The sequence below is a fragment of the Numenius arquata genome, chromosome 28 (genome assembly GCF_964106895.1).
Source record: "Numenius arquata chromosome 28, bNumArq3.hap1.1, whole genome shotgun sequence".
NCBI classification, from domain to species: Eukaryota; Metazoa; Chordata; class Aves; order Charadriiformes; family Scolopacidae; genus Numenius; species Numenius arquata.
The window spans coordinates 2,214,902-2,227,497 of NC_133603.1; the positions used below are offsets into that span (position 1 = coordinate 2,214,902).

Genomic DNA, 12,596 nt, shown 5'->3' on the forward strand with positions numbered 1-12,596 from the left:
CGGTCCCAGAGGAGAAAGAAACCAGTTCCATGGATGAGGTCCCAGCCCAGGAGGGCACACGGCAGCTCCCACCACATCTCCAGACCTGCAGGTTCATCTCCTGAGAGCTGGCAGCAAGTTTCTGCTGAGACCAGGAGCAACCAGAGCAGCAGCTGAGGGAAGGACATCCCTGCACCACCCTGTGCTGCTGGAAGAGGTGAAGCTGGGAGTCCCCACCATGGGGAAGGGCCTTTATCCAACACTTCTGTCAAGTGGTTCTCACTGGAGCATAGGTTTGCTGCAGAGATAAGGCCGTGTCTGCAAGCAGCGGGCACTCAGGAGATCGTGGTCATTCAGGAACAGACAAGGTTCTTCGCCCACCACTGGGATCCTGCAACAAGCAGCACAGACACCACTGGTACCATGGGGGTCACGGTTCTCCCCTCGAGCAGCAGGAGGGGACAAGGGCTGCCTGCAAAGGGACAGCCCCAGCAGACACCTCCCACCAGGACCCTGCCCGTCCCACCGCAGGATGGTCTCCCCACAGCCCCAGCTCCCAACGGGACTCACGTCTGGTTGAAGCTGCTGCCATCCACCCACTCCAGGCGCTCGCCCCGTCTCTGCAGCCCAATCCAGTAATCGATGTTGCCCTTCAGGCGTAAGAGAAACTCCTGGGCAAGAAAGAGAGAAGCCAACAGTCAGGAGATGCTGCCAGCCCCACACCAGTCCCTGTCCCAGCCTCACACTGGTCCCACCAGACTTGCAGGTAGCCCTGGCCCCACACGGCTACCACGGGCCCTGGGATGGCAGCAGCTCCCACCCCACACCTTCTCCAACAAGCTCCAGGAGCTCACCAGCCCAGCCAGCGCTCTTGGTCTTGCTCTGACACAGCTCTGCTCCCACCCCAGGCTCTGCACCCAACACAGGAACGGCCCCCAAACCCCCACGCACCCACAACAGCCCCTCACTCACCATTTCCCACTCCCTCCTGAGCACGGCCAGCGAGGCCCCACGCGAGGAGCACTGCTCCTGGCTCCACTCCCAGCTCCCCTGGTCCCTTGAGAGGTAGTAGCAGACATTGCGGTACCCGACCCAGCCATCAGGACACGCCAGCACCGGAGCCACAGGCACAGCTGGATCCCCTCCATGTCTTCCTGCTGGAGAGGGAAGGGCAGAAGGGCAGAGGATTGGGCTCCACAGGGACCAGGGGACACAGCTGTGTGGGGCAGAGAAGGAGGCAGCCGCTCCTCCCTTACCTGAGAGTACAGCAACAGCCGCGGCCAGAGCCAGGACCAGAGCCACCAGCACAGCCAGCACCAGGACCCACACTGGATGGAGCCTGTGCCACTTGCCTGGAGGGGAAATGAGCCACTCGGGGTGAGGACAGTGCTGTCTCCATCCCATCCCTGCCACCCCCACCACCAGCTGCCCAGGGAACACAGAAGGAACCCCCAGACCCTTTTACCCCCCCGCCAGACACTCAGCTGCAGCTTCTCAGTCCCCTCTCTGGGCACAGGAACTGCCATGGGGCCATTCCCAGCTGGGGGACAGCCCACAGCAGGAGAGCTGCCAGACAGTGATGGGGGGGCTGCTATGCCCCCCCTCCCCTCGCAACGAGGACCCAGTAGAATACAAAGAAATTTCCAGACAGCTGGAAGAAGCCTCACACTTGCCAGCCCCAGTCCTCATGGGGTGACACTGCCCCCTCCCAACAGGCCACAGGGGGGGACCCTACACTCACCAGGAAATCTTATGGGCATTCTTCTGCCTGCAGCCCCAAGCACCCCTGGGTGGGGGGACACTCCTCCCTCAGGGGGACTCAGGGGCACCTCCAGGCTCCCATTGCTGGAGCGGAAACCGTTCCTCTCCCCCATGGCACCCTGGAAAGGGAAATCATTTTGCTGAAGAGAACCAGAATTCAGCTTTTCCACCTCTGCTCTTATTGCTGTGCTAGGAGATGGCAGAGTGTGTGCTTCACTGATCAGCGTGACTAATTCTGGTTGCTGGCACCAGGCCCAGCTTTTGCAGAGCAGCCCGTAGGACAGACACATTTCATCACACCTCAGGAAGTCGATGCCTGCGCAGCGCTGCCCTGTCCCTGCTCACATGGGGGACGCTGCAGGCTGTTCCCAGCAACTGGGGAGACAAACGCAGCCTCAGGGAGCTCAGCGATTAGCCCTCGGCCACCAGCCACCACCCTCCCCACAAAACACCGTGACACCACACCAGGAGGCCAAAAAAAAAAGAAGGACCAGCGCGCCCGGCAGGGAGCCAAAAAAAAAAGAAGGACCAGCGCGCCCGGCAGGGAGCCAAAAAAAAAAAGAAGGACCAGCGCGCCCGGCAGGGAGGCAAAAGGAGGGAGGCAGAGAAACACCTTTTTCCATTTCACTCCAGTCCAACTCCTCTAGCCCAGCCCCGCACCCCGGGCTCCACCAGCCAAGGCAGAAACCCCAGCTCCCAGCAGCTGCTGGAGCACCGGCTCTCCATCCCGGCAGGGAAATGCCAAAGCCCGGCCCGGGAGAGCGGGCAGAGAGGCTCAGTCTGCACAAGGGCACCGGGCTGCTCCCTCCAGGGCTCCGCCAAGGGCTGGGCAAAGCAGCTCCCCCAGCCCGCACCCCCCTCCGCCACGGGAAACAAACAACTCCGGTGGTTTATGAATGAGAAGCCGGCTCCCTGCCGGCAAATACAGAACCGGCTCCTCCGCGCAACGTCCCCCTCTCCTCCCGAGTCAGAGCACGGGAGCCCCAGCGCCGGCAGAGAGACCGGGACTGTGCAGGGGGGTCCCGGAGCTGATCCCCCCCCGCCCGGGAAAGCCCCGGCGGGATCAGCCCCTCCCAGGAACCCAGCGCAGCCCGAGGGAGCCCCGGGGCCAGAGGCAGCGGGGGAGCCCCAGCTCAGAGCGGGGGATCCGAGCAACAGCGGGGCCCTTCGGGGGCTGGGGCCCCCCCGCAGCCGGACACAGGCTCCTCCGGACCCCGCAGACCCCAAAACCCACCGAGGGCACAGCGGGCAGGGGGAGGGGGCCGCTGCCCCCCCGGCCCCGGAGGAAGAGAGGGAGGCGGGCAATGGCGGGGGGGCACGGGGAGCCCCACGAGTTCGACGGGATCCCTTCCCCACAGCCCCGCACCCAGGGGCCGGGCCCCAGCAGCGCCCGCGGACAGACCTTACCTGCCCCACGGATGGACCGAGCAACCCCACACACGCCCTCCCCCCCGTCCCCGGTATTTATACCCTGTGCAAGCCCCGCCCACCGCTCCGCCCAGTCAGGAGGAGGACTGGCGGGGGAGGCAGCCAATCGAAGCGCTGCCTTTAGAGACACCCCCCACCCCCACTCCCCTCCCCTTTAATCCCCCTCCCTTCGCACTTTGTGGGACCCCCCCCCCCCCCCCCGGGGCAGCGCGTCCGGGCACGGGCTATGGGGAGCCCCCGAGAAGGGGAAAAGAGGTTTCCTTGCCGGGTTCAGCGGTCGCTGGTCACTGTCAGGGCGGGAGTTGGCCATTAGTGACGTGCTTTGGCGGCTGGAAGCCCCAAAGTGCTAAAACGGGCTGAGATTGGGAGTGGGGCTGAGGAAGAAGTGTTTTTCCGCTGGGGGTGGGGAGACCCCGGCCCAGGTTGCCCGGAGAGGGGGGAGATGGCCCGTCCCTGGAAACACCCCCGGGCAGGTTGGACGGGGCTCTGGGCGACCTGCTCTGCTTGGAGATGTCCCTGCCCGGGGCAGGGGGCTGGACTCCAGGGGCTTTGCGGGTCCCTTCACTCACAAACCAGTTGATGATTCTCCATAAAACCCCCTGGGAAACCGCCTCCAGGTGCCTCACTTTGGCCGGGACATTCTTATGCACATAAATAAATCTTTTCCCTGGATAAGGCAAACTTCTTACCTCTGCCCGTCGCATCCCTGGGGCTGGAGCCTGCTCCCCGCGGCCGGTCCCTCCCTGGGTGGGAGCTCAGGGAGGGAGGATTCAGGAGGAAGAACGGCCTCCTCGGCTGCCGCCTGCTGCAGCGGGGCTTGGCGGTGAGCGATCGCGGGCACTTGAGGACCGGGGGGCATTTTAATGCGGTCTTGTCACACCCAGTCCTCTCTTCTCACCGCAGTCCTCTCTTGTCACCTCAGTCTTGCCAAGGCAGTCGGACTAATTATAGTACACCCCATTAAGGGAGACTACCTCAACTGGTGCCGCAGGGCGGGGCTGGCTGCGAGGCGCAGGAAGCGAGAGGAAGATGAACGGGGCGCAGCCGGGGGGATGGATGGTTCGTAACCCGCAGTCATCATGTTATAACCCGCTCTTTTATAACCCCAAGTCATTTTTTTCCTCATTAAAACTTGCCTATTGACGCTAATCAACTCATATCCCTCACCAGGAGAACCCAGCTCTGCCCATCCCTTCTGTCGGGTTTTTTTAAGATCCCTTAGGGCTAGGGGTTGGGGGTTTTTTGAGGAGAAAAAGGCCGGTTTTGGCCCCGCCGTGAGGGGGGGGGGGATTGGCGTGGGGGACCCCCGGGGGGAGGCGTCGGGGAGCAGCGAGGGGAAGGGGGGTTGTGGGGCGGCGATGGGAGCTGAACCCAGGGCTGGGCGCTGCCGGGAGCGACCCAAAGAGCTGCCCCGAGGGAAGGGGGGGCTGGGAATCGGTGCCGCCCGGGGGGGTTAGGGGGGCTGCTGCCTCCATCGCTGTAAGAGCTGCCCCGAGGGACCGGGAGGGGCTGTTGTCCCAAAGCGGGCTCCTTTTCCCGCTCTGCAGACGCCGATATCAAATCTGCCAATCCCGCTTCTTGGGATTTATAACCGTTTCAACAAGGTTTTCGCCTTTACTCTCTCTCTCACTTAACGCTTCTCTTCCGTTTCGATGGGCACAATCCACCGGACCACAGGTTTGTTTTTCCCGAACATCCCAATCATTTCCTGAACCAAAGAAAATATCCACAGAAGGTATTTCATCCCGTTTTCCAGTTCTCCGACGAAACAACATCAATTCCAAGGAAGTATCGTATTTGAAAGATCGGGTTTCAGGCCAATTTTCACCCTCTGCCAATTTCTCTCGCGGCCACCGTTGAGTCTAATTTTGTATTAATGTCTTTTTGGTCCTGGCATCCCCTCCGAACTTCTTCCAATGGTTCAGGGGGCATCCTAGAGGAGAGCGAGGGGGTGTCTCCCGGGAAGCAGCAGCGCCCATCTGGGTCCCGAAGAAGATCCCCCAACGTCTCTACACACACTAAACCCGGGGGCGTCTCCCGGCCTTTAGCAAATTGTTGAGAGCGAACCCAACCCAACCCAAGGTGTGCACGACTCAAACGACTCCAAGGAGGGACGGCTGCCTTCGTGTGTAAAACTCTCTCTGCTGCCCGGGAGATGTCGCCCCGACCCCTCTCTTCCTCCTTTTCGCCAAGAAAATCCCCCTCTTCGGTGGCGTCGCAGCGCTGTGTCGCTCCCCGCCCGGCTGCAGGAGAGGAGCCGATGGAGCCCCCCATCCAAAGGGGGGTGCGCGCTGGAGTCCAGTCGGGTCGCTGCTCCCCGTGGCGGGGGGGGGGGGGGCGGCGGGACCATCGGGGCCAGGCTGTCACCGCAGTCCCCCCTGGGTGGCCGGAAACTCTTGTCCCAAAGCGGGGTCCTTTACCCGCTGTGCAGACGCCAATAGACACCCAGAGCAGAGGTTTTCTCTCTTGAGTTCATTTCTGCAGAGGTGGGTGCTCGGGGGGGATCCACAAAGCCAGCACCCCGCCTTCTAAACCCTGAGGGATATTCCTGCCCTTCCGAGCACAGAAATACGCCCCTTAATTGTGATTAGTGGTTAGCACCTTATCTTAACGATTTCTCTCGGTTAGTACAGTCTCTCGCTTTCATTTAAAGCTCCGAGGTCCTTTAGTTGGAGGTTGGACTGGGGGGTTGGAACTCGATGATCTTTAAGGTCCCTTCCAACTCCAACCCTCCTATGATCCTATGGATTGATGTGCCCAGGCTCCAGGACGGTGGGGGGAGGAGTGCAATTCGGTGCCCAGTTCGGTCTCCCCTCGAGTTGGGGGTCGCGATCTCCCACCGCCACCTTTCCCTTTCCCCCGGGTCCCGCAAATTCGGGTTGACTTTATGCCTCACCCGGCAGCTCTCTGGTTTCCCGCGGGTTTCGGCGCCTCCTGCGGTGGGATGTTCCTTCTTATCGGCCTCCTCTTCTTCTCCGAGGGGCTATTCATTAGCGGGGCATTTCTTGCTTCTCCCCAGGGTCTGATTCCTCAGGGTCTCGTGACCTTGTACAGCTCTTTATTTGACTTAATGCGAGATTCTCCCTTCTACCATAGGTTTTACCTTCTGAAAAGTACATTCTGCCTTCTGAAGGGACATGAGTGGGAGGCGGCGATTAGAGCTGCGCCGAGGGCTGGCCCCTGCCCGTGTCACCGCAAGAGCTGCCCCGAGCGAGGGGCGAAGCGGGGGGCACTAAAAGAGCTGCCCCGAGGGACGGCCGCCGCTGCGGGTCACTGGAACCCGCACCCGGGGGGCGGGCGAGGCGCGGCCCGGCTCGACACCCCCGGGGAAGGCAAGAGGCGCCTTGGAGCGGGGTGCAGAGAGCACAAAGACACGAGGGAACCGAACGGCGGAAAACCGGGGCGTTCCGCTAAAGCTGCAAAGTTGCTGGGTGATACAAAGCTTGCTGAAAATAAAAACCTATGCGTCCTTGAGGGGAACTGGGCTCCTTATAACGCCAGACCCGCACCTCCACATCTTCAGCCCCCTCCTCGCTGAGCAGGAGCTGTCATTTCTCCATGAACCAGACCTTTAATCGGAAGGGAGAATACAATCAGGACGAGGAGGAGCCGCCGCTGCTGAGGACAGTCTCCTAATTAGGCGATGGGTGTAAACTAGAAAAGGTTCCGATGCCGAAGCCAAGGCGCGGGAGCTCCGTGGAGTTTCCCCCCAGCGCCGGCACCAAAGAAGCCCATTTCGGGGCTCTTTGGGCGCCGGGGCCGGGAAAGCGCTGCCAGCGGCGGAGGCGAGCGCGGGGGGTTCTCAATCAGGTCCCACCCAAGGCGCCTCGCTGGAGGGGGGGCACCGGCGCGGTTCCCAACCAGGTCCGCTCCACCCCCTCCGGGTCGGGTCTCCCCGTGTCCGGGAGGGGAGCGGGGGCTGCGCCCGCTGCTGCCGCCCCTTCAACAGCCTCCTTTTCCTCCCCAAACGGCTCTGAATTCTCCTACAAGAATTAAACCGCCCCCAAATACCTCTGGATTCTCCCCAAATAACTCCCAGGTTCTCCTCAAACGCCTCTGAATTCTCCCAATATACCTCTGAATTGCCCCAAGTGCTTCTGACTTCCTCCCAAAGTAACTCTGAACTCCTCCCAAATGCCTCTGAATTCTCCAAAAAAAAAAAAAATTCTCTCCATTCCTCGCAAATGCCTCTGAATCCTTTCCAGTATTCGAATTATGCCCAAATACCTCTGAATTGTCCCAAATAGTTTGGAGGAAACGGGGGGGGGGGAGGTTCACTCTTCGCCTCCTCCCCGCTGAGCCAGGGGGCGGCTGCGGCAGCAGCGCGGAGGCAGAAGGGCTGCGAGGAGAAGGGGAGACGGTGCTGGCGACCCCCAGCCCAGGGAAGGACGGAGCTTCTGGGACGCTGGAGGAGGGACAGAACGGGAGCACCGGGAAGGAAGGGGCCCTCCCGCACAGCCACGGGACACGGCCAGGTGAGCTCACCCAACGCCCACGGCTGCTTTTGGGCAGCTCCTGCGGCAGCACCTTCTCGAAGGACCAGGATTTGGGGGGCACCGGAAGCCCCCCCATGGGCAGGAAAGCACGGGAGAGGATAGGAAGGGGCTCCAGCCACCCCCCTCCCACCGCCGGCAACCCACGCTGCCAGGGAGAGAGGGAGAAGATGCCGGGGGGCAGCCGCCCCCTCCCAGCCGTGTCCTCCAACGTTCCCAAAGCCAGGATGGAAAGTGGCCCCGGGGGCGAGGAGGGGAGGGGACAGGGCTGCCTCCAGCAGGAGAGAATCACCCGGGGGAATTAATCGTATTTTAATGAACAAGACAAATAGAAATAAAAAAGATTGAGCGTGGTTCAGAGTCTCTCATGGGTGCAGCACAAGGGCCACTTCAGCACTGTGTCCCCTCTGCCCTGCACAGGCATTCACCAGGTTTTAACAAAACAATTCAGTATATAAAAATATCAGTGTGACCCGGACTCTCCCTCTCATGGGAGCCCCACAAGGGCCACTTCACCCCCTGGCTCTGTGGCCCCTCTGCCCTGAATAAACTAGAGAATAAACTACTCGGGATTGTAATTCGGTGGTGTTTGTGCTGCTACCCTCGCTCTACTCAGCAGGAGTAGCTGGATCTGCTGAAAGCTCTATTCCTCTCAGCCCTTTTCCTAGCAGATGGGAGAGCATTGGTTCCTCTTTTAGCAGGGAAAGCGCTGGATCTCACCCTGAGAGAGTGTGGAGAGACCAAAAGGGTATCATTGCCCAGGGATTTCTTTGTTGAGGCCCCCTGTGGACTGCACTGTTTGTGCTGCTGGACCTTCTAATGAAATAATTACTTCATAAAATCTCACACCTGAGACTCTGCTGCAGGACACTGAGGGTCAAGCCTGAAGGAGGAGGAAACTCAATTGGGAGTAAGTGCATGTGTGTAGGTGAATGCTTGGGCAGGTGCTTCTTTAACATTGGTCCCAGAGGAGAAAGAAACCAGTTCCATGGATGAGGTCCCAGCCCAGGAGGGCACACGGCAGCTCCCACCACATCTCCAGACCTGCAGGTTCATCTCCTGAGAGCTGGCAGCGAGTTTCTGCTGAGACCAGGAGCAACCAGAGCAGCAGCTGAGGGAAGGACATCCCTGCACCACCCTGTGCTGCTGGAAGAGGTGAAGCTGGGAGTCCCCACCATGGGGAAGGGCCTTTCTCCAACACTTCTGTCAAGTGGTTCTCACTGGAGCATAGGTTTGCTGCAGAGATAAGGCCGTGTCTGCAAGCAGCAGGCACTCAGGAGATCGTGGTCATTCAGGAACAGACAAGGTTCTTCGCCCACCACTGGGATCCTGCAACAAGCAGCACAGACACCACTGGTACCGTGGGGGTCACGGTTGTCCCCTCGAGCAGCAGGAGGGGACAAGGGCTGCCTGCAAGGGACAGCCCCAGCAGACACCTCCCTCCAGGACCCTGCCCGTCCCACCGCAGGATGGTCTCCCCACAGCCCCAGCTCCCAACGGGACTCACGTCTGGTTGAAGCTGCTGCCGTCCACCCACTCCAGGCGCTCGCCCTGTCTCCGCAGCCCAATCCAGTAATCGATGTTGCCCTTCAGGCGTAAGAGAAACTCCTGGGCAGGAAAGAGAGAAGCCAACAGTCAGGAGATGCTGCCAGCCCCACACCAGTCCCTGTCCCAGCTTCACACTGGTCCCACCAGCCTTGCAGGCAGCCCTGGCCCCACACGGCTACCACTGGCCCTGCGTTGGCAGCAGCTCCCACCCCACGCCTGCTCCAACAAGCTCCAGAAGCTCACCAGCCCGGCCAGCGCTCTTGGTCCTGCTCTGACACAGCTCTGCTCCCACCCCGGGCTCTGCACCCAACACAGGAACCCCCCCAAACCCCCACGCACCCACAACAGCCCCTCACTCACCATTTCCCACTCCCTCCTCAGCACGGCCAGCGAGGCCCCACGCGAGGAGCACTGCTCCTGGCTCCACTCTCAGCTCCCCTGGTCCCTTGAGAGGTAGTAGCAGACATTGCGGTACCCGACCCAGCCATCAGGACACGCCAGCACCGGAGCCACAGGCACAGCTGGATCCCCTCCATGTCTTCCTGCTGGAGAGGGAAGGGCAGAAGGGCAGAGGATTGGGCTCCGCAGGGACCAGGGGACACAGCTGCGTGGGGCAGGGAAGGAGGCAGCTGCTCCTCCCTTACCTGAGAGTACAGCAACAGCCGCGGCCAGAGCCAGGACCAGAGCCAACAGCACAGCCACCACCAGGAACCACAGATGATGTGGATACAGCTTGTCTGGAGGGGGAAAGAGTCACTCAGGGTGAGGATGGTGCTGTCCCCCTCCCAACCCCACCACCAGCTGCTCAGGAAACATGGCAGGGACCCCACAGACCCTTTTACCCCCCCCACTCAGCTGCAGCTTCTCAGTCCCCTCCCCGGGCACAGGAACTGCCATGGGGCCGTTCCCAGCTGGCAGCAAGGGACAGTCACACAGAGCAGGGACAAGGCTGTCACCCCACACACACTGGGGGACAGCCTGCAGCAGGACAGCTGCCAGACAGACAGAGATGGGGGGGCTGCTACAGCCAGTGAGGACCGAGCAGAATACGAGGCCTTTCCCAGACAGCTGGAAGAAGCCTCACACTTGCCAGCCCCAGTCCTCTTGAGGTGACACAGCCATGGGGACACTGTCCCGTCCCCACAGGGGGGACCCTGCACTCACCCAGGACTCTTCTGTGAATCCTTCTGCCTGTAGCCCCAGGCACCTCTGGGTGGGGGGACGCTCCTCCCTCAGGGGGACTCAGGGGCTCCTCCACGTTCCCATCCCTGGAGCAGAAACCGTTCCTCTCCCCCATGGCGCCCTGGAAAGGGAAATCCCTTGGCTCACAACAAGCAGGACCTTGCGCCCAAGGGATCACAACTGCTGCCAAAGCCTGTCACCCCACAGGGACACCCAGCGACACCCTGTCCCTGCTCCCCCCGGGACACTGCAGCCTGTCCCCAGCAAGTCGGGCAACAAACGAGGCCTCCGGGAGCTCAGGGAGCGGCCCCTGGAGCCCATCAGAGCCAGCCCCCTCCCGGCCAGGCTGGGGACGGTCACCGGGGTCTGAGCAAAGGAGAGCGGGTCCGGGAGGGAGGAAGCAGATGAGGCAGAACGGATACGGGGACGGCAGAGGGGTTTGGGGGGAGGAAGCCGGTGGCACACGCACCCCGCCGGGACGCAGGGACGGGAAGGGGCGGGAGACAGGGGGGGCGGGGAACGCGCATCCCGCCGGGACGGGGCGGGACAGGGGGGGCGGGGAACGCGCAACTCGTGGAGGTGGGGGGGGGGGGGGAGGGAGAACACGCACCCCGCCGGGACGGGAGCGGAGCAAGGAACGCTCAGTCCCCGGGACGGGGGCGGGGAACTCCCAACCCGGGACGGGACGGGACCCGAGTGGGGGGAGGGCGGGGAACGCGCACCACGCCGGGACCGGGGACGCCCAACCCGCAGAGGGCGGGGGGGGGGGAACGCTCAGCCCCCGGGACGCGAAGGGACGGAGGGACGGGGAACGCGCACCTCGTGGAGAGGGGGGGGCGGGGAACGCGCACCCCGCCAGGACGGGCTCCGGAGAGGTCGGGAGAGGAAGCGGGAGTCCCCGGGCTCTCTCTGGGTTGGGGGAGAACCCGGGGATCCTTAGTCCCTCTCTGGGCACTGCTGGGATTGGGGGAATCAGGGGGACCCCTATCCCTCGCTGTCCGGGGGGGGCGGGGGGAATATGGAAACGGGCCCAGCCCCTACCTGTCCCCGCACGAAACCACGCGCAGCCGCCGCTCTCTGCGGGCGCAGGCACCGGCCGCCGGGTTTAAAACCAATCAGCGCGCAATAGCAAAGACTGGCGGGGGAGGCAGCCAATCGGAGCGCTGCCTTTAAGAAACACCCCTCCCTCCCCCCCTTCAATCCCCCCCTTTCCATTTTGTGGGACACATCCCCCCCCGGGGCAGCGCGTCCGGGCACGGGCTATGGGGAGCCCCCGAGAAGGGGAAAAGAGGTTTCCTTGCCGGGTTCAGCGGTCACTGGTCACTGTCAGGGCGGGAGTTGGCCATTAGTGACGTGCTTTGGCGGCTGGAAGCCCCAAAGTGCTAAAACGGGCTGAGATTGGGAGTGGGGCTGAGGAAGAAGTGTTTTTCCGCTGGGGGTGGGGAGACCCCGGCCCAGGTTGCCCGGAGAGGGGGGAGATGGCCCGTCCCTGGAAACATCCCCGGGCAGGTTGGACGGGGCTCTGGGCGACCTGCTCTGCTCGGAGATGTCCCTGCCCGGGGCAGGGGGCTGGACTCCAGGGGCTTTGCGGGTCCCTTCACCCACAAACCGGTTGATGATTCTCCATAAAAGCCCCTGGGAAACCGCCTCCAGGTGCCTCACTTTGGCCGGGACATTCTTATGCACAAAACTGAATAGTGCAAAGTGCAATCGGACTAATTATAGTACACCCCATTAAGGGAGACTACCTCAACTGGTGCCGCAGGGCGGGGCTGGCTGCGAGGCGCAGGAAGCGAGAGGAAGATGAACGGGGCGCAGCCGGGGGGATGGATGGTTCGTAACCCGAAGTCATCATATTATAACCCGCTGTTTTATAACCCCAAGTCATTTTTTTCCTAATTAAAACTTGCCTATTGACGCTAATCAACACATATCCCTCACCAGGAGAACCCAGCTCTGCCCATCCCTTCTGTCGGGTTTTTTTAAGATCCCTTAGGGCTAGGGGTTGGGGGTTTTTTGAGGAGAAAAAGGCTGGTTTTGGCCCCGGCGGGAGGGGGGGGTTGGCGTGGGGGAGCCCCGGGGCGAGGCGTCGGGGAGCAGCGAGGGGAAGGGGGGTTGTGGGGCGGCGATGGGAGCTGAACCCAGGGCTGGGCGCTGCCGGGAGCGACCCAAAGAGCTGCCCCGAGGGAAGGGGGGGCTGGGAAT

At 62.1% G+C, this 12,596-nt stretch overlaps 2 protein-coding genes across 2 annotated transcripts; both read right to left on the reverse strand.

The window, feature by feature from the left end:
• Positions 1 to 258: 258 nt before the first annotated feature.
• Positions 259 to 7,740, reverse strand: LOC141476104 (C-type lectin domain family 2 member D-like). The gene is made up of 6 exons (XM_074164705.1): positions 7,654 to 7,740; positions 1,721 to 1,880; positions 1,236 to 1,331; positions 952 to 1,136; positions 550 to 650; positions 259 to 370 (listed from the first exon to the last, which is right to left on the reverse strand). Exons 1-6 carry the CDS (start codon positions 7,738 to 7,740, stop codon positions 259 to 261), a joined length of 741 nt encoding a protein of 246 aa, XP_074020806.1.
• Positions 7,741 to 8,878: 1,138 nt separating this feature from the next.
• LOC141476105 (C-type lectin domain family 2 member B-like) lies at positions 8,879 to 10,506 on the reverse strand. Its single transcript, XM_074164707.1, is given in 5 exon segments — positions 8,879 to 8,990; positions 9,169 to 9,269; positions 9,570 to 9,754; positions 9,854 to 9,941; positions 10,354 to 10,506. Coding segments are annotated over 5 exon segments (639 nt in total).
• Positions 10,507 to 12,596: the final 2,090 nt, after the last annotated feature.

What these genes read in the sequence shown, in the direction of transcription:
- LOC141476104 (XM_074164705.1), bottom strand. Translation starts at nt 7,740, where the DNA reads ATGGGGGGGCTTCCGGTGCCCCCCAAATCCTGGTCCTTCGAGAAGGTG. An exon ending in AAAGCAGCCGTGGGCGTTGG is followed by an intron (nt 1,881 to 7,653) that starts GTGAGCTCACCT and finishes GGTTCTCTTCAG; the next exon opens with CAAAATGATTTCCCTTTCCA. An exon ending in GGCAGCAGCTTCAACCAGAC is followed by an intron (nt 371 to 549) that starts GTGAGTCCCGTT and finishes TGCTTGTTGCAG; the next exon opens with GATCCCAGTGGTGGGCGAAG.